Source organism: Narcine bancroftii, chromosome 10 (genome assembly GCF_036971445.1).
Source record: "Narcine bancroftii isolate sNarBan1 chromosome 10, sNarBan1.hap1, whole genome shotgun sequence".
Classification (NCBI taxonomy): domain Eukaryota; kingdom Metazoa; phylum Chordata; class Chondrichthyes; order Torpediniformes; family Narcinidae; genus Narcine; species Narcine bancroftii.
In genome coordinates, this window is record NC_091478.1 from 95859608 (window position 1) to 95884668 (window position 25061).

The 25061-nt window shown below is 41.6% G+C and overlaps 1 protein-coding gene across 4 annotated transcripts in view; it reads left to right on the plus strand.

Annotated features, from left to right (window-relative positions):
- Positions 1 to 6475: 6475 nt before the first annotated feature.
- Positions 6476 to 25061, plus strand: part of nae1 (nedd8 activating enzyme E1 subunit 1) — a 29775-nt gene continuing 11189 nt past the window's right edge. For all 4 annotated transcript variants that reach the window (XM_069902026.1, XM_069902028.1, XM_069902029.1 and 1 more), the window contains exons 1-13: positions 6476 to 6651; positions 9711 to 9814; positions 9899 to 9959; positions 11477 to 11507; positions 12352 to 12423; positions 14341 to 14420; positions 16429 to 16538; positions 18323 to 18432; positions 19183 to 19245; positions 20716 to 20779; positions 21815 to 21906; positions 23597 to 23656; positions 24567 to 24700. In XM_069902026.1, coding sequence (XP_069758127.1) covers positions 6575 to 6651; positions 9711 to 9814; positions 9899 to 9959; positions 11477 to 11507; positions 12352 to 12423; positions 14341 to 14420; positions 16429 to 16538; positions 18323 to 18432; positions 19183 to 19245; positions 20716 to 20779; positions 21815 to 21906; positions 23597 to 23656; positions 24567 to 24700 — 1058 coding nt within the window. In that variant the 5' untranslated portion in view covers positions 6476 to 6574. The remainder of the gene's footprint in view (positions 6652 to 9710; positions 9815 to 9898; positions 9960 to 11476; positions 11508 to 12351; positions 12424 to 14340; positions 14421 to 16428; positions 16539 to 18322; positions 18433 to 19182; positions 19246 to 20715; positions 20780 to 21814; positions 21907 to 23596; positions 23657 to 24566; positions 24701 to 25061) is intronic.

Genomic DNA, 25061 nt, shown 5'->3' on the forward strand with positions numbered 1-25061 from the left:
TGTTATTTGGGAGAAACTCACAGGATCACTCCACACAGACAGCTCCTGTGGTCAGGATTGAATCCAGGTCTCTGGAGCTGGACGGCCCACTCTGCTGCACCACCCACTCTACCGGGATTATCCTGACTCCAAACCCATTGAGTCTCCGAATTCTCCCTGAAATGGGCAACTGTGCCACACATCCCCTCCCCACCAGCCCCAAAGGAGTATCTGCAGAAGCAACTCACCAGAAGACATTCCAGGGCAAATCAAGGAGGGCCAATAAACCGTGGCCTTGCCACCAATGCCTGCCTTTCTTGGGAGAATTTTTAAAGGAACTATATCTCTTTTTCACTGTTAATTTATAATTATTGAAGGAAGGGAAGAATCTTTCTCATTGAAGAGAGTCAATGTTTTCAGCGGGGCCTAGGGGTTTAGAATGATTGACAAGGAAAAATGTGCAACTGGAGAGGCAGAGGAAGCAGATTCCGCAGCATTTTTCCAATGGGAAGCGGAGACATACCAATGATTTGGTGGGTGATGCAAAAGCCCAGGAGTGGGGACCAAATAAAGAGCTCTTCTGAGGTGCCAACACAGGCATGATGGGCTGAATGGTTTAATTCTGTGCTCTGTTGTACAATTTCAGGATTTTCCCAACTGCTTCACATTCAGCAAAGGGACTGTCATAATACATGCGGCACAGATGTTAATTTATGCACAGTAAGCTCAGAAAACAGCAAGGCAATATATCAGCAGATAATCTTTACAGCACCTTCTTACAGCACAGGCTATTTTTGAAGATTTAAATGGGGCAAGGTCCTTGCTGAGGTGAGCACTTTGCCGCTCTAAATTGTAACACTTAATTGCAGAAATAAAGCCAAAGCCTGTTCTTCGCAGAGCTTTATCTGGTTTAGATTTACACTGGTGATTACCTTGTCATGACATATTGATCGATTTATAGAATGACCCATGATCTGTCATCATCGACACCCTCTCTGTGTGTTCCATGTTACTTTACTCGGGACACACACCCCACACCCACAACCTTGTGAAATAAACTTTCCAAAAGTCGCTCGACAAGGCACCAAACAAAACAGTTCTTGTGTTCAGAAATGGAGTCACACAAGAGACTACAGATGCTGGAGTTAAGTAGGAGCTTACAAGCTGGGGTAACATATCAGCATGGATCGAGGCTTGCTTAGTTAGAATAGAGGGATTGTTTTCAGTTTGGAAGGTTATTAGTGGGGAGTCACAGGAATTAGTTCAGGGAACTCAGCTTTTCATATTTTATATCAACAACAGATGAAAAGAGTGTTACGTGCCTTGGAATCCGGGACTCATTACTGGGGAGGGTAATGTCTTGGGTGGAGGGCACAGTCTGTGAGAGATAATATGACATTTATAGTCATGCACATTGTACCAAAATTCTTACCTGCTGCAGCTGAACATACCTACAATAGTACAAATTAAACTAAATTAAAATAAAATAAACACAAAAGATAGAGAATAAATATTCACAGTTACCATGGTACAAGAAAAAAGAGTAGTGATATAATAATGCAGACTGTCCTTTTGTAGGGTTGGTGTAGTCCCTGTTAAGTGTAACGGGGAGGTTCAGGAGCCTGATACTTGTTGGAAAGAAACTGTTCTTGAACCTGGAGGTACTGGTCTTCAGTCTTCCGTACCTTCTACCTAAAGATAGCAGAGAGATAAGGTTGTGACCAGGGTGATAGGATCCTTTATGTTTTTTATATGTACGTGGGCATGTCGGGTCATAATGAGAGCTTCGATGGGAAGAGTGGAGAGACAAGATATTTTTAAACTGTGGGAAACAAGTAAGCGATCAGGTCCTGTCAATTCCCTCACAGACTGCTGTGTCAGAGCATTTTCCAAGGACATGCCTCAATGCACTGGAGTCCTTGGGAGCCGATTCCCGAGAGTAGGGAGGGAGACATATCTACTCTGTCTAATTTCAAACACCCTATGATTACTGCAGACTCATCCATAGGTTCACTCAGGAGAGCAGTCCAGTTCCAGGGGAAGTTTCAGTGGGTCAGCCAGAGGCCAGACAAACATGATTGCATTTATGTTGCCTTCTGTGCCCCGTTACAGCAGAGGGGCATTAGAGAAGGGAAGCCCAGAGAACAAGGTATCAGACACCAAAATGCTACATACAAACCTTGGGGAACAATTACTTAGAGCTTGGCCATTGGTTTGTGCTATCATTTCTGCTCACATCATCATCCTCCCAATGCACATCTCCCTATCACCAATATCTTCTCTCAAAGTGTCATGAAAAGATACATCAAGGAAAAAGGCCATTCAGCCCACAAAGTACATGCCAACCATCAACTACACATTTAGTCAGTCTCACAGTGGGAAAACAGACCTTTTGACCCATCTTGCCCATGCTGACCAAAATGTCATATATATCTGTCTGTCTGTGTGTGTGTGTGTGTGTGTGTGTGTGTGTGTGTGTGTGTGTGTGTTTGTGTGTGTGTGTGTGTGTGTGTGTGTGTGTGTGTGAGTATGAGAATATATCAGTGTGCGTGTGAGTATATATCTGTGTGTGTGTGTATGGGAATATATCAGTGTGTGTGAGTATATATCAGTGCGTGTATGTGTGTGCTTGTATGAGTATATATCTCTGTGTCTGTGTATGGGAATATATCAGTGTGTGTGTGAAAATATATCTGTGTGTGTGTGTGTGTGTGTGTGTGCATGCACGTATCAGTGTGTGTGTGTGATTATATATCTGTGTGTGTGTATGAGAATATATCAGTGTATGTGTTTGTGTGTGTGTGAGTATATATCAGTGTGTATGGGTGTATGTATGGGAATATATCAGTGTGTCTGCGCGCGTATCAGTGTGTGTGTATATGAGTATATATATGTGTGTGTATGAGAATATATCAGTGTGTGTGCGCGCGTTTCAGTGTGTGTGTATGAGTATATATCAGTGTTTGTCTGGGTTTGGTTTACACCTTTATCCCTGTGTAAGGTAATCACACTGCCACCTGCTGGACATATACAGTCAAAATAGGAAAGTAAAACCATTTTCTACAGCAACTTTCATGCATGTTGGATGATTTGGAGCACAGAACTTTACAGCACATACAGGCCCTTTTGCCTACTCAACAATCTATCTCACACCCATTTTTTTCTTATATTCACATGTCTTTTGAATGACCCTTTTGTACCAGCCTCCAATGCAATGTTTTCCAGACACCCACCACTCTCTGAGTAAAAAAACCTACCTCTGACTTCTTCCCTAAACTTTCCTCCCTCACCTTATGCATATTTGTTACCATTGCCCTGGGAAAATGGTGCTGACTGTCCATCCTATCTATACTTCTCATAATCTCGTAGACCTCTATTAAGTCACACCTCATCCTTCATAGCTCAAATGAGAAAAGCCCTAATTCTGTTCACCTTGCTCCATAAGATACATTTTCCAATCCAGGAAAAATCCTAGATAATCTTCCCTCCACCCTCTCCAAAGCTTCCACGTCCTTTTTGGATTGATCTACTTACAACTACTGTGTCCATGCTGGGTCCCAGCAGAACAATTCCATTCCCTTTGTTGATTTCCCTCTTACCAAGACTCTTCCCTCACCAAGTTTCAGTTGAAACATTGTCCACTGCTGCTGCTTGACTCGCTCACTTCCTCCGGGAAATCGTGTTATCCCTTTATATAATCGAAGGCTATCCACTGCTTATTTAGCACATCCAAGGATGATTACCCAACTAACTTTAGACAATGACTCCTTGTTGACTTTCTGAATTCCCAAAAATAGTTATAACTCATTTCAGAAGCATAGATTATGGCATTTGTAATATTTTGAAATACCATTGTCACAGATATGATCACCGTCAATTTAATAGCCCAGAAACAGTCCGTAATGTCCTCTTTCTTCTCCCAAGCTATTTCTATTCTTCCTTTTTCCCCCTCCACATTTTTTTTCCTCATGCCCCCCCCCACCACCCCATGGCACACTATCAACCCCCTCCATCTCTAAATCCATCCACCCACCTGTAGGATACTTCCACCTCCCCCCTTCCACTCTAATTTCACCTGGTCCCATCTGCCCTTCTTGTCACCTGCTCCTCTCACCAGATCCCACCTTTGGTTTCACATCACCCGTTCCTCCATCATATAAGACTCACCTTCCTCCACCTGGCCTCTCTTTTGCTCCTGCTTCCTCTTTTGCTCCTGCCTCAACCACTCCCTTTGACTGGCATATGCCAATCAACTGCCTCTATCTGTCAATCTTCACATTTCCCTTGTCCTCCAATCCGCGACTGGCTCCATTGCAACTCCTCCCACTCAGGCCTCCTTCTACTGGGCATGTTCCCTCTGCACCCCCACTCATGACGAAGGGTTCTGGTCAACCATTCTTTTCTATTCATTGTTTTAATTTTAAATAAAATTGTTTTATTTTTGCTCCAGATTCCCTTTAAGAAATAATGAACAGACATTTAAAAAGAAACAACAAATCTTTAAGATTATTCTCTGTTCTTTTAAAAAGTACAAACCAGTCACAATCAAACTGCCTCAGAATAGTTCAAAAGAAGAAACATGGTAATAATATCATGAGTTTAATTCATAAATTGTACAATGTACATATGCACCAATATTCTTACTTGCTCTGCTCAACAGGCATTTTTTAAAAACTATAATAATGAACACAGTATATTTTGGTGTACAAGTCAACCCTCCTTTTTCAGCCTCATTTTAAGGGTTTTATGATATATCCAGTATATAAGTCGACCCCCATTTTCTGGCTGCCTGGATGCCCCGTTGACCGGTGTATAAGTTGACCCCCAAAGCTCGCAATGCCTGAGATGGGCCATTGACCGGTGCATATGATGACTCCCCATATATCACATGGATTGATCTGCTGGGCATTGGCTGGAGGTGATTGCTTTCATGGAGGATCCACCTTAGCACAACACACGACAAAAATATGAAGTGAGCTCTAAGTTGAAAGTGACAGAAATGGCCAAGAAAACCAACAACTGTGCTGCTTCAAGAAAATTTGATGTGCATGAGAAATTGAGAAGAGACTGGAGGCAGAAAGAAGAAACTAAGAAAAATACCAAAAAGGCAATGTTCTTTGAGAAAAGGAATCACTTGTTGGCCAGAGTTGGAAAATTGCGTTGCAGAATGGATATGTGAACAGAGGCAAAATTGCTACATAGTCACTTGAAATAAAATAAGAACATTTGCACAGCAGTGGGCAGTGATGATTTTGAGGCTACAGTAGGCTGATGCAATCATTTTATGAACAGGAAAAATCTGGTATTATGCCAAAAAAATTAAAATTGCACAGAAACTACCATAAGATCTTGATCATAAAGTTTTTTCCACCAGTTATACTTAACCACATAAACACAAGTTTGCATTGGCAAATATTGGAAACATGGACACAACCCCCATGAATTTTGATGATAGGCAACAGAACAGTGGAATGAAAAGGTGTGAAAACTGTGCAAAGCAGAAGTACAGGCCATGAAAGGACCAGGTGAACCGTGGTGTTTATCGTGCATGGCTGACGGGATGAAGTTAAGACCCATGGTATGCTTCAAATGCAAAATTAAAGTGAAAATGAAATTATCTGCAGGTATTTGTACATTTTCATGAAAAAGGATGGATGGATGAAAATGGAGTAAAACTATGGATAGACAATGTGTGGAACAGGTGGTTTACGCAAAGAACAGAGTTTGCTGGTCTGGGATATGTTTCGTAGCCACTTAACTGAGAAGATACGACACAATACTTACATGGCAGCTATCCTGGGTGGTTTGACGTCTATATTACAACCTCTTAATATCTGCTTGAACAAGCCATTCAAAAACCATGTGCATGGATGTCGAGTGCAGAAAACTCCTTTACAAAAGGCAGGACAACACGCGCTGCATCACTTGATGTGCTGTGTGACTATGGGACAAAGTTAAAGTAGAGATTGTGATTAAAATCATTTAAAAAGTGCGGTATCTCTTGTGCAATTGATAGCACGGAAGATGATTTATTGTGGGACACTGATGATGAAGCTGAAGCCCCCTCATCAGATATGGACGGGGACCCATGTTTGAACAGTGAGGGTCTGGATGTTCTCGCTGCCATCTTTGCTTCAGACGATGATAGGGAGAGTGATTTCGAAGGGTTCTAAATGTGTTGATGTTTTCATTAAAAATCTCAATGAAAATCTGTCGCAGTTGGGGTTTTTTCAAGGGTTGGCTTATACACCGGATCAGCGCAGATTGAATTTTGAGCTGAATTTAAGATCTCAAAAGCATATCAGAGTATAAGTTGACTCCCATTTTTTGAGAGTTTTTTGGGTTTCACAACTCGACTTATATGGTAAATGAATTTGAAAAAAAATGCATCAGATAGACATGGGTTGGACCAAAACTCCTTGACAATGCTTAGACAGTGTCCCTTTAAGGAGCAGGTGCTGGCCGGCTCTAGAGCGCCCTCTCCCGTCCAAGCCGTGCTCTCTCTGTCTTGAATCTGCTGGCGGGAGCCGCGCGTTCGCTCTGCGCGACGAAAGTGCGGCCGGACTGGGATTGGATTTACCTGGACCCAGTTTCCATGGCGGCGGCGGCGGCGGCGGCGGATGGCGATTCCCGTGGCCTCAGCAAGGAGGAGAAATACGACCGGCAGTTGCGGTGAGCGAGGGGCCGGGTGCAGGGACCCGAGGCTGGGCCCGCAGTCCCCTGTTCTCTTTTCTCTTTCCCCCGTTCTCTTTTCTCTTTCCCCCCCCCCCATGTGACATCGTTGACCCGTCCGCAGCCGAGCCGCTTTGTCCACCCCCCTGTCCCTCTATTAAATGGGCACGTCCTTGTCCACCCCCCTGTCCCTCCATTAAATGGGCACATCCTTGCCCACCCCACTGTCCCTCTATTAAATGGGCACGTCCTTGTCCACCCCCCTGTCCCTCTATTAAATGGGCACGTCCTTGTCCACCCCACTGTCCCTCTATTAAATGGGCACGTCCTTGTCCACCCCCCTGTCCCTCTATTAAATGGGCACGTCCTTGTCCACCCCACTGTCCCTCTATTAAATGGGCACGTCCTTGTCCACCCCCCTGTCCCTCTATTAAATGGGCACGTCCTTGTCCACCCCACTGTCCCTCCATTAAATGGGCACGTCCTTGTCCACCCCACTGTCCCTCCATTAAATGGGCACGTCGTTGTCCACCCCACTGTCCCTCCATTAAATGGGCACGTCCTTGTCCACCCCACTGTCCCTCCATTAAATGGGCACGTCGTTGTCCACCCCCCTGTCCCTCCATTAAATGGGCATGTCCTTGTCCACCCCACTGTCCCTCCATTAAATGGGCACGTCGTTGTCCACCCCCCTGTCCCTCCATTAAATGGGCACATCCTTGTCCACCCCTCTGTCCCTCCATTAAATGGGCACGTCGTTGTCCACCCCCCTGTCCCTCCATTAAATGGGCACGTCCTTGTCCACCCCCCTGTCCCTCTATTAAATGGGCACGTCCACCCCACTGTCCCTCCATTAAATGGGCACGTCGTTGTCCACCCCACTGTCCCTCTATTAAATGGGCACGTCGTTGTCCACCCCCCTGTCCCTCCATTAAATGGGCATGTCCTTGTCCACCCCACTGTCCCTCCATTAAATGGGCACGTCCTTGTCCACCCCCCTGTCCCTCTATTAAATGGGCACGTCCTTGTCCACCCCACTGTCCCTCCATTAAATGGGCACGTCGTTGTCCACCCCACTGTCCCTCTATTAAATGGGCACGTCGTTGTCCACCCCCCTGTCCCTCCATTAAATGGGCATGTCCTTGTCCACCCCACTGTCCCTCCATTAAATGGGCACGTCGTTGTCCACCCCCCTGTCCCTCCATTAAATGGGCACATCCTTGTCCACCCCTCTGTCCCTCCATTAAATGGGCACGTCGTTGTCCACCCCCCTGTCCCTCCATTAAATGGGCATGTCCACCCCACTGTCCCTCCATTAAATGGGCACGTCGTTGTCCACCCCCCTGTCCCTCCATTAAATGGGCACATCCTTGTCCACCCCTCTGTCCCTCCATTAAATGGGCACGTCGTTGTCCACCCCCCTGTCCCTCCATTAAATGGGCACATCCTTGTCCACCCCTCTGTCCCTCCATTAAATGGGCACGTCCTTGTCCACCCCCCTGTCCCTCCATTAAATGGGCACGTCGTTGTCCACCCCACTGTCCCTCCATTAAATGGGCACGTCCTTGTCCACCCCCCTGTCCCTCTATTAAATGGGCACGTCGTTGTCCACCCCACTGTCCCTCCATTAAATGGGCACGTCCTTGTCCACCCCTCTGTCCCTCCATTAAATGGGCACGTCGTTGTCCACCCCCCTGTCCCTCTATTAAATGGGCACGTCCTTGTCCACCCCCCTGTCCCTCCATTAAATGGGCACGTCGTTGTCCACCCCACTGTCCCTCTATTAAATGGGCACGTCCTTGTCCACCCCACTGTCCCTCCATTAAATGGGCACGTCGTTGTCCACCCCTCTGTCCCTCTATTAAATGGGCACGTCCTTGTCCACCCCACTGTCCCTCTATTAAATGGGCACGTCCTTGTCCACCCCACTGTCCCTCCATTAAATGGGCACGTCCTTGTCCACCCCCCTGTCCCTCTATTAAATGGGCACGTCCTTGTCCACCCCACTGTCCCTCCATTAAATGGGCACGTCCTTGTCCACCCCCCTGTCCCTCTATTAAATGGGCACGTCCTTGTCCACCCCACTGTCCCTCCATTAAATGGGCACATCTTTGTCCACCCCACTGTCCCTCCATTGAATGGACACGTCTTTCTGTGGTTGAACGCATTGCCCCCCTGCCCCGATGGTGACTGCCTGTGTTTTCTCATTGGTTTACATTCTCTCAACCTTTCTGAAGGGAGGGCTGGGCTCCACCAATGTGTTCCTGGGACCTAGTGCAGCAGCATCGTCACCAAGTTAGGTCTGCTGACTGAATCTGAATAAGATATTCATCCTTCCACAGCAGAGTATTGGACAATTAAAGAGTTTGTAGTGAAACTAGATCCAATCCTGCCTCCTGAGGGATATGTACCAAGCAAAAATAGCTGTTTTGGGTTTTTGTTTTACTCAAGGATGTTTACTGTTGTCCACATCAGCAGGAACCAGTATTTCTGTGACTTAACTTCCCAACTCATGGATATGATGACCTTTCTTTGCCGAATATGAGTGTGAATGAAGAAGTCGATCACTTTCTGGTCATGTCCTCACTATACCTGCAATTTTCTATTGCCTTTCAGCCTCCATGCTTTTTCAAGTGTATTTGATTCACCATTGTGCCTCTTAAAGCTATGCCTTCATTTTTTTGGATCCTTGTTTTGGAATTTATGTTTATGAGATCCTTAAACTCTGTCCCAAGAGTTTGGAAATCTAATAACTCTTTCGAGTTCTGTGTTGAATTATATTTGATATTCCTGTCAGAACATTTTGCCACATTAAAGGTGCCACATAAAAATGTTGTAACTGAAGGCTTGAACATTTTCGCGATGCCCAAACCAATTGTAAATTTTTCATTGCTTCCTGAAATGGCATCAGAATAAGGGAATAATCCTTGGTTACTGTAGACTGTGTGATTTCACTTCATCACTGGATTGTTCAGATAATGAATCTGTGTGTTGTCAAATGAGTACTGCTTTGCTGAGTTTGGAAAGTTTAATGTCACTTGCTATGTTTCCTCACTCAGGTTGTGGGGTGATCATGGACAGGAAGCACTGGAAGCTGCTCACGTCTGCCTGATTAACGCCAGTGCCACTGGCACTGAAATCCTGAAGAACTTGGTGCTTCCTGGTAAGAATGAACAATTTGAACAAAAACAAAGATTTTTAAACATTAATAGTTTCCATAATTTTCACAAGCACCCTCTGTTGACAGGCATTGGATCTTTTACGATAGTGGATGGCAGTACTGTTGCTGGGGAGGATGTTGGCAACAAGTGAGTCCTTAAATGTCAAGACTTCCAATTTTGTTGTGTGTGATTAGTTGCCTAACCTGTTGCTTTGTGTCTAGTAGAATGTGGAGGATTGTACACTCCTGGACCCCAACCTCTGTTCCTCCCTCATCTTGTATTTCAACCTGTGCTCTTCAGCCGATGATTTTACCCTCCTCTTCCTCACCTACTCCATGTTTCCATCGTGCTTGGTGGCTATTTTAAATTCACTGTCATGTAGAATTTTGAATGCCTTTCTATACGTGATCCTTGAAGTAGGAGGCATTTGATGTGACAACTATTTCTGTTGTGCAATTGTCTGTCTCTGCCTGGATACAAATATAGGGTTTTGGGAAGGGGTGTTATTGGGTAGGAGACTGGATAAAATGGAGGAAAAGTACTGTTTGTTTGCTGAAGCCTTGGCTCCAATATAGGTCCAAACTGACCAAATGCCTCAAATATTCACTAGCATTTGCCCCTTGTTTGAAATATTTTTGAATTAATGCAAATTTTTTCAAAATAGCTCAATCCTGGTTGTCTCTGCAGTTATTAGTTGCAGATTGATTTTGCTTTTTTTTTGCTTTTGGAGAAGGCTGATTGTGGCATTACTGCTTCATTTGTGAGTTCATCCCAAATCAGAGAACTGAGATTAACAGCAATTTATATTTTTTGGAATTTGATTGGAGTCTGCAGTTCATTTGTAAAAGTGGCACCCAAGGCTTCATGAAGTACACAAGTGATAAAAATGGTGAAAGGCCTTGGAATGAGCCATATAGTCCAGGGTGATGGCAGGAAGTGAAATATTGAAAACTATTCCCTTACAAGGTTGCTAGTTTGGGACTTGATTGGAGTTTTCAGGATTTCTGAAGGCATGAGATTTGGCAGTGTCTGAATATTGCTATCTGTACTGTTGTGCCACATTAATCAATTGGAGGCTGACATAATAAATTTCAGAGGTTGGTCTATGGAGGCATATTAAGCACAATGTATTGGAATCTGTGACTGAGATGGCACCTGTGCATATGCCACTAGTGATGTTAATTGACCCCAAGTAATATCAAACGAGCATTCTTTCTATTCGGGGTCAAAGTTTTATTTAAAAACTCATTTGTGCCTTGTGGATGACTGCACTCTCCCTGGTTGTACTGGTCTTCTCCACCATTGCCACTTCTCTCCTCCCAATGATGGCTGTCTCTCCTGTGGTTGCCATACCCACCTCAGCCTCTCCTTCCAGAGTTGCATTTGCCTCCTGACTACTTCTTAGCATGGCCCCCACCTCAAATAGAGGGTGGGAGATGGTAGCATCAAGCAGTGCCACTGGTACCAAGCTCTCTCAGTTCACTTCTGCCATATGTTTTAAATGGTATAACCACTTTAGGAGCAAATTATGTCCTTTATTTCTGTGTTGGAGGTCGGGGAGTGCTGTTTGCAGAGCTGGGAGTTCATTAGTACATTGACAATAAAAGTGAAAAGAGTGGGATGCATTTTATTCTTGTTCCTGATTGTCTGTGTTTCCCTTTCAGCTTTTTCCTAACAAAAAACAGCATTGGAAAGGTGAATTATAGTGTATTTTTGTGTCTTGTTTAAAAGATGAACCATTCTCTGAGCATCGCCATCGAATAATTAACTTCATCCTGCCTATTTTGTCCTTGCTTTAATGCCTCCGTTTGGTGCATGTCTGAGATCCAGGACTAGTCTGCGGTTGGGTCTGGATCAGTTGCTCGTTGAATTATAGTTAAACCACATCTGCAGCACTGCACAATTGTTCTCATGTTATTAAAGAATTGTTGAGAAATGAGCATAACTACTGGAGGGAGACAGCAGGTCAAGCAGTGGGAGAAAAAGAATGGACGACGTTTCAGGTTGAAATCTTTTTATCAAGACTGGGGACATGGAGAGAAGGAAGTGTAGAGGGTGGTGAGATAGGGGCTCCATGTATGATTGGTGAACTAGTTACAGGTGAAACATGACGGACAGGCATAAGATTGGCAGATGGCAGACAATTGTTGATTAAATAGGGATTATTTTCTCTAGAAAAGGAGGGATGTGATTGAGGCCTTTAAGGTTTGCTTGGGGATTTGTCGAGATGTCTCCAGAAGCAGGAGAGGCCAGAATTTGGGAGCATTAGCATCTGGCAGTCACAAATTAATCCAATTAGAATTACGAATACATTTCCTTTCCAGATGATTATAACATGGAACTGACAGATAGCATTGGTACAATTAGAGTGATTGAGGGAGAAAGGAAAAGGGTATGTTGATGGGGTGGGAGGAGGCTTGTGTGGCGTATCAATAACTATGAGGGCCTGAGGATCCTAATGATTTGCTTTAATCCTCAAGGACATGAAGCCATCTATAAACAGTTAAGTTTTTACACTTTCATTTCATTTTCAATTCAGAGCCGAGCTCAAGCAGCTACAGAACTTCTGCAGGAGCTGAATAGTGATGTCAGCGGAAACTTCGTGGGCGAGGTGAACACAATACTGAGCATTGTAATGATGCTTCATTTTGAAACGTTATTATTACAAACCACCCCTTGGTGTTGAAATTAATCTCTTGGAAACTCTTCCAACCTGTTCTCATTAGCCACAGCAATTAGTAACTAGAAGAATGTGGCCATCAAAACCATAGAAGAGACTGGGCAGCACAGCTAGTAGTGCAGAAGGCTCACAGCTCAGTTCCCTTTAAATCTTTCCCTTCTCATCTTAAATGTATGGCCCCTAGATTTAGATTATCATACTCTAGAGCACACATGTCAAACTCAGGCCTGCGGGCCAAATTTGGCCCGTGATATAATTATATTTGGCCCGCAAGATCATATCAAATATGTATTGGAGCTGGCCCGCTGGCCGCCGAGCCAGTATTGCGCATGCACAACTAATACTACAAATCCCAGAATGCTTTGCAAATGCATTGGCGCCGGTCTGTCAGCCCGCTAATCGCCCCCACCTCCTCTACTTTCATTAGTATCTGCGACCTGTCGCCCAACTCACATGTAATAAACCCCTTACGAAAAATAGCCAAACGAAAGGCAGAAAACAGGACCTTTCAAGACAGGTGGGAGGCAGACTCTGACCCCAGAGTTTGATGAACTTGCATCTAAGAAGAGATGCCAAGTATCTGGTTTAGACCCAGGTGCATCAGAGTAAATCACAGTGTAGCAAGCTAAGCTTGGATTCATATTTTCTTTGGTTAACTTTGGACTGTTCATAGTTGAAAGATTGGATTTTAATTGAAGCAAGTTGTTATTTTTTTGACTTGTTGGCTTGTGAGAAAAAAAACATTTAAAAGGAGCTTAAAGGCTATAGAGAAATATTATTTATTGAATATTTTATTTCTCATTTGTTAATGCTTCTTCTGGAAAGAGTTTAACCAAAACTATTATTAAACATTTATTTTAATAAGAAAAAGTTTAACATTACATATGTTGAAAGAAGAGAAAACATGCAGATGTTGTTGAAAATTGTCAATAAATATTTAGTTTGGCCCACGACTTAGTCCAAGTTTTTAATTTGGCCCTCTGTGAATTTGAGTTTGACACTGCTCTAGGGAGATAAAATAGACTATGGTTATCTGTGCCCCATGGTTTTATAAACCTCTGTCAGGTCTCTCCTCAGCCTTCTACTCTCCAGGAAGTAAAGTCCCACCCTCTTTTTATAACTTAATCTCTCCAGTTATGTTGACATTCGTGTGAATCTTTGCTGCAACCTTTACAGCTTGCCTAAAGCTGGGTGACAGAAATTGTGCGCTACACTCCAAATGTGGTCTCACCAATTGTACAGTTCTAATATGATGTCCCAACTCCTGTACTCAATGCCCTGAGAGATGAAGGCAGGTGTAGCAAATGCTTACTTCACTACCCTGTCCACCTATGTGGCTGCTTTCAAAGAACCATGCATCTGTACCCCCAAGTCTGTTCTACAACACACTCTAGGCCCCTACTCTTTACTGTGCAAGTCCTGCTGTGTTTTAAACTATCAAAGTACAACATCTCACACTTGTCTGAGTTAAATGCCATCTACCATTCCTTGGTCACTTCCTCAGATCATCTAGATCCTAATGTAATATCAGATTATCTTCTTCACGGTCCACTATACCACCAATTTAGAATCCTAGCTTTATTATTCCTAAGCTTTTCTGCATTTTCTTATGATTAACCCTGCCAAGATATTTGTTACCTCACCCTTGCTATTTTCAGCCCGGTAGAATCAGCTAAGATGTGGGACTGGAGTCACACAGGTCAAACTAGAGGACATGTTGAGTTTCCTGAAGGATCAGCTGGGTTTGTCCATTGGTTTCGTATTCCATGAAGGATGAATGAGTGTGAATGCATTTGTAATAGATGTGAAATATTTCTTTCCGTAATTTTTCCTTTTGGAATTGTTCAGAATGTGGAGCAGTTGCTTGAAAACGATCCCACGTTCTTCCTCGGATTCAGCATGGTCATTGCCACTCAACTCCTGGAGAGGTTAGCAACAGAAAGATATTTTTTAAAATTCACAATTTTCTCACTTTCTTTTTGCTCATTGTCAGGCCTACAATGTAGTGCTGTCCATTCGCCTGGATGAGTGCAGAGTCAACGATGATAAAGTTTATTATACATATTGTACATGTGCATTGAAATACTTGCTCCAGATGAACAGATATTTGTAAAGAAAAACTATAATACAGTATTAAACTAATTGAATGAAATTAAAAGAGACAATGATTACACAAGATAGATAATATTCCCAGCAACCCTAGTGCAAAAAGTGACTTGCAATAGTGCAGACAAATCATTTTGTGATTTTGGAGCAGACTAGGATTAATGTTCCAAGGGGAGGTTCAAGAGACTGATAGTTACTGGAAATAAACTGTTCTTGAAGCTAGAGATGCTGGACTTCAGGCTTTTGTACCTTCTGCCTGCAGTAACAGTGACAAGAGGTTGTGACCAAGGTTATAATGTTGGCTCCCTTCTTGAGGCAGTGCCTCACATAGTTGTTTGCAATGGATGGGAGGTCAGTGCCAATAAAGGACCTGGTTATGCTTACTATCTTCTACAGTTTCTATGTTCATGGGCACTTGAATTGCCAAACCAGGCTGTGAGGAAACTATCTAATACACTTTCCTCAGTGCACCTATAAAAGATTGATAGAAATAGGAGTTGATGGCATTCAACAGGATGGCACCATCCAGAGTAAAGCTGCCAGTCTGATTGGAACCTCATCCCACAACTATAATATATTCACTCCCTCCACCACTGCCCCAATTTAGTTGTTGTACTGTACATTCTGAATTGCAGCAACTTACCAAAGCTTTTTTAAAAGTACCTTCAACCTGTGGTCTGGTTTGAGGTGATAGTTTGTCATTAACATACAGTGGCCTCCATAATGTTTGGGGCAAGGATAGTTTTTCCCTTTATTTGCCCTTGTGGTCCACAGTTTTAAATTTGAAATCAAACAATTCACAGGTAATTAAAGTGCACATTCCAGATTTTATTCAAGGTTATTTGTATACATTTTAGTTTGACCATGTAGAAATTACAGCACATTTTATAAATGGTCCCCCTCATTTTAGGACATGATAATGTTTGGGACATTTGGCTTCACAGGTATTTGTGAGTACTCAGGTATGTTTAATTGCTTCATGGGTGCAGGATTCCGAGAGCTAGGCTTGCTTCTAAGCTTTTGATCATCTTTGGAGTCTGTAGGTGCCATTTTTCAGCACCTACATGTGGACCAGAGTTGTGCCAATGAAAGGCAAAGAAGCCATTATGAAAACCAAGAATAAAACAGGTAGAGAGATCACCCTAACTTTGGGATTTCCAACATTAAAAGTTTGGAACATCATTAGGAAGAAAGAATGTACGGGTGAGCTCAGTAATCGTAAAAAGACAAGGAAGATCTCCACTGCTGTTGACAGAAGGCTTCTCATCATAATGAAGAAAAATACCCCAATGAAATTAAAAGAGACAATGAATACACAAGATAGATAATATTCCCAGTAACATTCGTGTAAAAAGTGACTTGCAATAGTGCAGACAAATCAGAAACACTCTTTCAGGAGGCAAGTGTGGATATGTCAATGACTACTGTCCACAGAACTTACCAGGCCATGAATTACCACTTTGGTGGAATTTGAATGCCGCCTACAGTCTAAATTGTGACTGTGTTGCACACCTTAGGCATCCAAATGACCTAAGTTCCAAAATGCCAAGTAAACCCAGTGAAGAAGTGCTGGTTGCTATTTAACTGCTAGATAGACCCCCACCCAGGCCATGCTGCCATGAGGGGGGGGGGGGGGGGGGTAAAGAAAGGTACAGGAGCTTAAAGATGAGCACTCAATGGCACAAGGACAGCTTCTTCCCCTCTCCCATCAGATTCCTGAATAATAAGTGAATAAAAGACACTGCCTTACTTTTTGTACACTTTTTTTATATATATAAAATCTGATTCTACTTGGCTATAAAATAACCAATATTTGTTTGCTGCTATTAGTACGTTGCTTCATTTATCGACTGTTCTCTGGGCTGCTGATGTTCCACTGCTGGTGTGCAGAACGTATGGTCTGGTTGGTTACATGAGACTTGCTGTAAAAGAGCACCCAGGTGAGAGACCTATCCCTCATTCTACTCTCACGGGTTACATTAGTCTAGTTATGGATAAATGTGTCTTTAAAAGAAATAGATTATGGGGGTTTAGTGTAGGTCACTTCACAGAGTAACACTTCACACTTTAAAATGCAAGAGCTTTGCTGAAGTTCGACATTGAGGCTTCATTTGGCTTTGCAGAAGCAATGAAGAATGGCTGATCCATTGTGGATGGGCAATAAAGTCCAGGCTCAGAAGAACTGATAAGATCTTTCAAAGATTGGGTTTGAAGCCTTGGGAGAGGTTTTTGTTTTTTTTACAAGCAGAGAGAGGAAAAAACAAACAGAATTCTTCTGAGAGGGAGAGGGAGAGAGAGAGAGAGAGAGAGAGAGAGAGAGAGAGAGAGATTGAGAGAGGTCAGTTCTAGAGTAGCAGTTGAGGCTGCAAAATGGGAAGCTGGCAGACTTGTTGAAAGACCCCATTTCAGCTGTTCAAAACCCTTGTAGTCCTTACACAAGGAAATGGCTGGCTAGAGTGTCTCCTCAAATAAGGGAAACAAGGAACTCTGTGGTGACCTGGAAGAAGAGGTTATCATTTGGAAAATTCATGATTGAGCAAGTTTCTTCGGCAAGACACTGAAGTGACTGATTGGAGGAAATCAGTTTATGTGTGTCCAACGAGCAACAAATATTTCTCAGAAACTAACAAGAACCTTCCTGAGTGGTAACCATTTAATTTTAAGCTCCAGAGCCCGGTGAAGATTCATAAATTTTAAATTCTGTGTACAGCATAAGAATTGCCTGATACCGGTGAACTTGGAGAAGTGAAAAGTGAATGATTGGACCATGAAACAAAGAACTTTCTTGAACATATACACATTATATACATGTCCGCTTAGAATTCGAAGGGGGAGGGGGTTAAGTTAATAATAAGTTAAAAGTTTGATCCTGCTTGTATGCTGAATTTCTATTGCTGATGGGTTTTGGAGTCATCTGGGCTCATAACACTACTTCTCGGTCATTGTCACTGCATCTGCTATGGTGTTTCTCCATGTGAACCAAATTTTCCTTAGTTATACTGTCACTGTACTATTAAAGGAAATGATCATAACTCATAGCCTAGTGCTAGTTTAAAGAGTTATACAGCACTGAAACAGACCCTTTGCCTAAAATTTGTTCCTATCTGTGCTAAAGCAATGCACAAAATGCTGGAGGAACTCAGCAGGTCAGACAGAATCCATGGAAGGTAATAGATACTCACCATTTTGGGCTGGAGCCCTTCATCAGGTTTTTCCTGTCTGGGCTAATCCCATTTACCTGCTTTTGGCCCATACCCTTCTGAATTTTTCTTTTCCATGTCCCTGTTCCAGGTGTGTTTAAGCATTGTAATTTTACCAGTCTATCTCACTCCCTCTGCTTGCTTGTCCCATGTACCCTCCACTTTTTAGTGTGGAGGAAAAAATTGCTGCTTTTACCTTTTACTTCTCACCTTAATCCTATGTACAAAAATTCCTTACCCTAGGTATAATACTGCCACCATTCACTTTATCTTTGCCCCTATTGATTTTATTCTCCTCTTGAGAGTTCCCCCCCCTCAGCCCCAGCCTATCCAGAGTCTCTACAACTCAAGCCCTCCAGTTCTGGTCATGTCATATTCACCTGTCATTCAATTCTTCCTAACACCATGTCATAGATTGAAGAATGGTACTGAAATTGAAACCAGTGGAAACAACATGAAAGTTAATCAGTGTGTATGCTGAATTGAAGGCCTAGAGATGGTTGAAGTATTTGTTTTCTTTCCAGTCGTCGAATCCCACCCAGACAATGCACTAGAAGATCTAAGACTTGACAAGCCTTTCCCACACCTGAGGAATCATGTTCATGAGTATGATCTGGATAAGATGGACAAAAAGGTACAGTAGCAACACTAGTAATGAGCAGTGTGAATCAGAGAGCTAAAAAAACATCTCCGTTGGTTTAGAAGTTGCAATTGTAATTGCTGCATTGAGAGGAAATCTGTGAATGCAGTTGAATATCAAAGCAAAGGGTGCAGGCTGTGAGACAGTAAGGGAAAGGTGCAGAAGTTCTGGAGAGCCAAGCCCTAGAAAAGAATAGTCCTCAGATTACCTATCTATTCTTATCAATATATCGTAACAAGCAGGGCATCCTAGAGTTTTACAGCTTGGAAAGTTCAGCCCAATGTCCATGATGGCTATATTGAGCAAACTTTAGTTTGTGTATCACCATGCTAAGTCTAGGAGAGCATTAAATATATATTGGCCACTTGAAGTATGCTAATTCACTCCTGGGCGCTAACAACACCTTTTTTTAAAATATTTTTTATTGGTTAAAATGAAAAAAATTTGTATACAAAAAGGTACAAATCAGTATAAACCATTCCATTTAGCATAACATACATAATTATAAATCATAACACTATTTCATTTCTTAAAAAAGAAATCAATATTCATATTTTATATTACAATCAATGTTTACAATTCTCAATTATAGAATTTTTAAAAAAAACTTTAAAATTTAAAGTAGACAAACTTGTGTATGCACTGGGAGAAAAAAAAGTTACCCACCACTTTGTTTTTTTTTCTGTTCATTGTAGCAATACTTGATGCAGTTTTTAATGTATTTTATTTCCATAAACATTACAGGATCACAGTCACACACCCTGGATAATTGTCATTGCCAAATATCTGGAGAAGTGGTGTGAAGAGGTGCGTTGTAATTTCTTGTTGATTAATATCTTGATTTGTTCTTATCCTGAGGAATAACCAGAATCCTAATAAAGGATCAAGATCAATAATGGAAAATCTACGCAGATTTTGCTGACATATTTTCAATGTTAAAAGTCAAAGACACATTACACTTAAATAATATAATTTCATCCAAGGCACTTCACATTTTTATCATCCAGATAATATTTTACAAAAAAAAGAAAATCTAAGCTCACTACCAACGAAGATCTACTGTGATCTTATGGGTGGCCCAGGTGGCATAGCGGTTAGCACAATGCCTTTACAATGCTGGTGATCGGGACTGGTCCTAAGTTAAAATCCCGTGCTGTCTGTAAGAAATTTGTACATTCTCCCCGTGTCTGCATGGGTTTTCTCTGGGGGCTCTGGTTTCCTCCCACCCTTCAAAAACATACAGGGTGTAGGTTAATTGGTGTATTGTAAAATGGACAGCACTAGGGTCGAATTGGGCTGTTACAGTGCTAATTTAATTTGAAAAATATTATTGCATGGTAGAGCAGTGAAATGGGATGAAAGGCCGATTTCTGTTTGATTTTAAAAGGGGGTGGTCTTTTCTAACTCTGGAACACACAATCTTAGTGTCTGCCTCTTTAGGTGGATGGAAATAGTCTCATAAATCAATTTGGGGGAGAAAAAAAAGTTCTGGAGTTCTTCCAGATTTCCTGGTCACTATTTATCTGTCATTTAGGATTATTAAAAAATTGAAATTAGCTGGATTATGTGGAGAGAACATATGATGGCATTTCGTGTCAAATGGGTGATTGATGGCTAATGTTGACTCTGGGCTAATGGTTTACTCTGCTGTTTACACTAGAATATCATTGGTTTCTATCGGATTTTATAGTGCCTAAGTTGCTGTGATTCAGCTTACTTAGTTTATGTAGTGCAAGTAACATGGCAGAATGTCTTGAGATGCATAAGAATAGAGCCAGTGTAGCACAGGAATGATTTGTTAGCAGATAAAGCAACAGTTTTGAATGGGAGCATCGAAGAACTCAGCCAACAGGGTTATGAGGAAGGGATGATTAGTTTTTTTGGTAGGTATTTATAGATAAGCATAACATTGTGGGCCCAAGGGCCTGTTGTGTTCTATGTTCCATCAGCATATTGGAAGAGTGAAGTCCAGAGGTAACGATGGCATGGATGCAGGTTAAGTTTAGGCAAGGCTGGAGTAAGCCAATGTTGCAAAGATGAAAGTGTTACCTCACTGACTGCTCCCTTATCAATGCAGTTTGTAAAATTCTCCATGCTTTGGATTGGAGAAAGTGTAATGCAAGTCTTTATGATGACACTTCAGTGGGACACAGTGGCACTACCATGTTTTGAAATGATTCTTTAATGCCGTTATACCTGAGTCAAATTGGTGTTGGTAAACAGAATTAACACTGAATAAAGATTCTCATGTTAACTCTTTTATACAAAACCCTGCAGCACAACAGCCAGTTGCCAAAAACTTACAAAGAAAAGGAAGTATTTCGAGAGTTAATACGACAAGGTATGGAATTGTATAATTTTAACATAAAAGTTGTGCCACAAGAATCTGGGTATGTGAACATCCTTTTTTGTTGTTTGTATTTTTCTGACTCATTTGCCGTGATTGATTGGATCTCCAGCCTATACCTCATTTGCTATGCAATGCAGTTCAACCAGCTCACTAACAGGGCCAGTCAGCAGTAGGACATTGACCTCGGAAGTTGTTGGTTTGTTATTAAAAACCCCTACTAGTTCAAGGAACAGAACACTGCCCTGGAATGAAATAAGAAAATCTGCATATAGCGTGATTGTAGTAAATACACAAAAATGTTGGAGAAACTCAGCAGGTGTATAGGAGGCAAAGATAATCCGATCTGATGACTATCTCATTCTTCTAGATCGGATGTGTTGGCAGTTGCACATTTTATGTCAGTTCTTTTTTTTTAAATAAACTTTGGAAGTAGTTGTCATGTCTGGGACCATCTGTGGAGCGGGAAACTGGCATGGCAATGATACAGAAAGGCAAAGAATGTTTGGGAACTCTATGGTCCTTGTGAAATATAGAAAACAGAAAAAAGGCAATTGGCAGAGGTGCTAAGGGTGCTGTGATCTTCACTGGGCGACAAATGAAGTGTTTTTAATGACTTTCAAAAAGAGCAGGATAAATAATTTTAAAATAGAATGGAAGGTTGGATGCTTTTTTTAGAAACCTGGTAGAAAAATAGTGTCAAATGGCATCTTGCATTGTCTAAATGATTAAAATAAATTGAAATCTACCTGTTTTCTTGAATTCACCAGCTTCCTTGTGTATGTACTCCTTTTACTTGTGTGTGGGTTGACTTGCTAAATAGCATGCAAAACAAAACTTTTCACTACATTTCTGGTCGTGTAACAATAGATTTGGACTTTAACTTAAACTGTTCTATGACTCAGTAAAAATGTCTTGTTAGACTAAATTTTGTTTTCAAGAATGAGATTGTTTGGTTACCTGTATGGAATTTGTGCCCTGCTAAGCATTGAATCTCGCTTCTCTTTTTACCCTTACAATCAAATTTAGGATTATTGAAAACTGATGATGGAAAACCAGAAGATGAAGAGAACTTTGATGAGGCTATCAAAAATGTTAACACTGCCCTAAATCCTACCAAGGTACAACTTGTAGTATATTTTTACATTGTTCTTTGGATTCTGACATGCCAACAAAATAAAGGACATTTTGAGTGAGAGAAGACAAATAACATCTGGCTGCGTTGATGCTAGAATAGGAAAATTCATCTTGGGGATAATTATATTGATAGCCAATCAATCCACTTCCCTACCCACTCCATGGTATCTGGTTAACAATTGTGCTACTGTTGCATGGTAAATATGGATGAGGAGAGCATCTATACCAACTTATCAGCCCTGCAGATTTCATGAAATTAATATGAAATCACATGCAAGCAGCAGAATCTTTTGTTCAAAATGGTTATGTTTGGCACAGACACAGCTGCAGGACCTGTTCCTATGCTGTATTGTTCTGTAGAAAAGAGAGTTTTGAAAATTTGTTGAAAGTTTTGAAATGTGCAAGGTGGCACTTAACTGAAAGGCACAGATTTAAAATAGTTGGCAAACTAACCAGGGTGGAGGGGTGGTAATGAGCAATGTATTAACATAATATTACAAGCCCAGAGGACTCCAAAACCCAGCACCAATGGAAATTCACCAAGACGATGGTTACTTGAACAAAAGTTAATTTTAATTTTTAAAAACATAATAACAAGATCACTCTTAAACTTATTGCTATTAACAACTAACAACCCCCTTCTAATTCTAAGTGCACATGTATGTAATGTGTATATGTTCAGGAAAATTCTCTGTTTCACTGTCCAGTCATTCACTTTTCATTTCTCCAAGTTCACCAGTATAAGGCAAATCTCATACTGTGCACAGAATTGAACATTTATGAACCTTCACCAGGCTCTGGTGCTTAAAGTTAAATGGTTGCCACTCAGTAAGTTTCTTGTTGGTTACAGAAAGAAATTTGTTGCATGTTGGACACACACAAACTGATTTCCTCCATCAGTGTCTTGCCAAAGAAACTTGCCCCATCATGGGTTTTCCAAAAGATAACCTCTTTTTCCAGGTCTCTACAGAGTTCCTCTTATTTCACTTATTTCGGGAGAAACACTAGCCACTTGTAAGAACTACAAGGGTTTTGAACAGGCTGAACTCAGAACTCACAACCTGTCTTCAAAATGGAGTTTTCAACAAGCCTGCCAGCTTGCCATTTTACAGCCTAAACTGCTATTGTATAATTGAACTCCCTCTCTCTCTTTCTCCTAAAAGAGAAATCACCTGTCTGTTTTTCCTCTCTCTAGGACTTCTTAAAGTGCTCCAAACCTAATCTTTGAAAGATCTTATCAGTACTTCTGAGCCTGGACTTTATTGTCCATATACAATAGATCAGCATTTTTCATTGCTTCTGCAAAGCCAACCGGAGCCTCACCGTCTAACTTCTCTTGCATTTTAAATGAGATGTCTTTTGTGAAGTTACTCTGTGGAGTGTAACCTAAGACGTATTTTACCCATAACTATTCTAACATGTCCTGTAACAACTGCCTGAAAGGAAGGTAGAAACAAATTCAAGAATAACATTCAAAAGGAATTAGATAAATACTTGCAAAGGAGCTGGGTTTTGGTCAAAGTTCAGGGACATGTGATTTTTTTTTACAAATAGAAAACACAGTGACAAATAGCTCCTCTTGCATGAACTTTTTTGTATTCATTCATATTGTAACTGAAGAGGTGCCTCAGGTTTCCACAATATTCACTGACCTTTTCTTTTATACTTCTGTAGGTTCCAAGTAACGTGCAAGAACTATTCAAGGATCAGCGATGCACTAACATCAACACACAGGTTGCAACAAAACATGAGGGGGAAAAAAAATTTCCTCAAAGACAATGCTTAAACTTGGGAAAAATATTTTCAATGATTGCTTCAACCGAGTCAGTCCTGGGCAGGGGCTCTTCTTTCCCAACTCCCCTCATAACCCCTCCAAATAATAGAAGGGTTTATTAATGCATGACATTTGTGATCCATCAAATAATATCATGGAGTGCAAACTAGAGTTGGGTGAACTCACAGAATTTGGAATTGCCTTTTGCTTTTTCCCCCACCCACCCTATTTATTTGCTCTTTCCTCCTGAAGTTAGTTATTTGGTGAGACTTGTAAATCGTAATATTAAATATCAGCGGACTTTTCAATACGAGGGCACTAGTTTTGCTAAGTTGTAACAAGTAAAAAAGAAATTGAATTAAGTTGTTTATTGACATGTGTACCAAGGTACAGTGAAAAGCTTTGTTTTGTGTGCTGTCCAGGCAAGTCAATCCATACTAGATTACGCCGGTAGTACAATAATTAAACAAATGTGCAGGGTGTAGTGTTACACTAAGTCAAAGCGTGTGGAGTGTAGAGTTACTCAGAAAAAGTGCATAGGGGATCATTTTTGATGACAGGTCCTTTACAAGAGTCTGGAAATTGTTTTGGATATGGAAGTTCATGTTTTCAATCTCAGTTATCCTCTGTCCAATTTTTTTTTGGGGGGGTGGTGGGGGTGTGGAAGGGTTTGCATGATGGCCTGACCTCCATTTGCAACTCTATTTTAAATTTGTCATTTTTATTAAGAAGTATTTTTTTTCTTTGTCTACCTAGACAAATTACGTGTGTATTTGTGCTGGAAGGATGCCTGATGTGTGAATGTGGGGTACCTTCTTGCACTACTGGTTGCATGTGTCTCCCTTGATCTGTAAATGATTTTGTTTCCAGAGCTCTCTGTTTTGGATTTTAACCCGAGCAGTGAAACAGTTTGTGGAAAAAGAGGGACTTGGGAATCTACCTGTACGTGGCACTATCCCAGACATGATAGCAGACTCGACCAGGTTTATTAGACTACAGAATGTGTATGTAACTCGAGTAATTTAAGCAAAGCATTTGCATTTTCCAGTTTGGTGTATGTTTGTCTCTTTCCAATGGTTTACACTGTTTGTGTGCCCATTGTGTCCTGATTCCAGTCATCAGGATCTTTGTACTTTACTGTGTTATGTATATATATATATATATATATATGTTGACTCAGAGATGTTTGGTCTAAGCATTGGCTCACTGATTGCTCGCTTTGAAGCCTCAACTTCGGCTGACAGGCTAACACATTAATCTCTTGAATTAGAGCTCCATCCAAAAATTTGACCAGATTATCTAGGCTGCAATTCCTAGTGTGCTACTAAGAAATGGAAGCAGAATTAGGCCATTTGACTCTTTGAG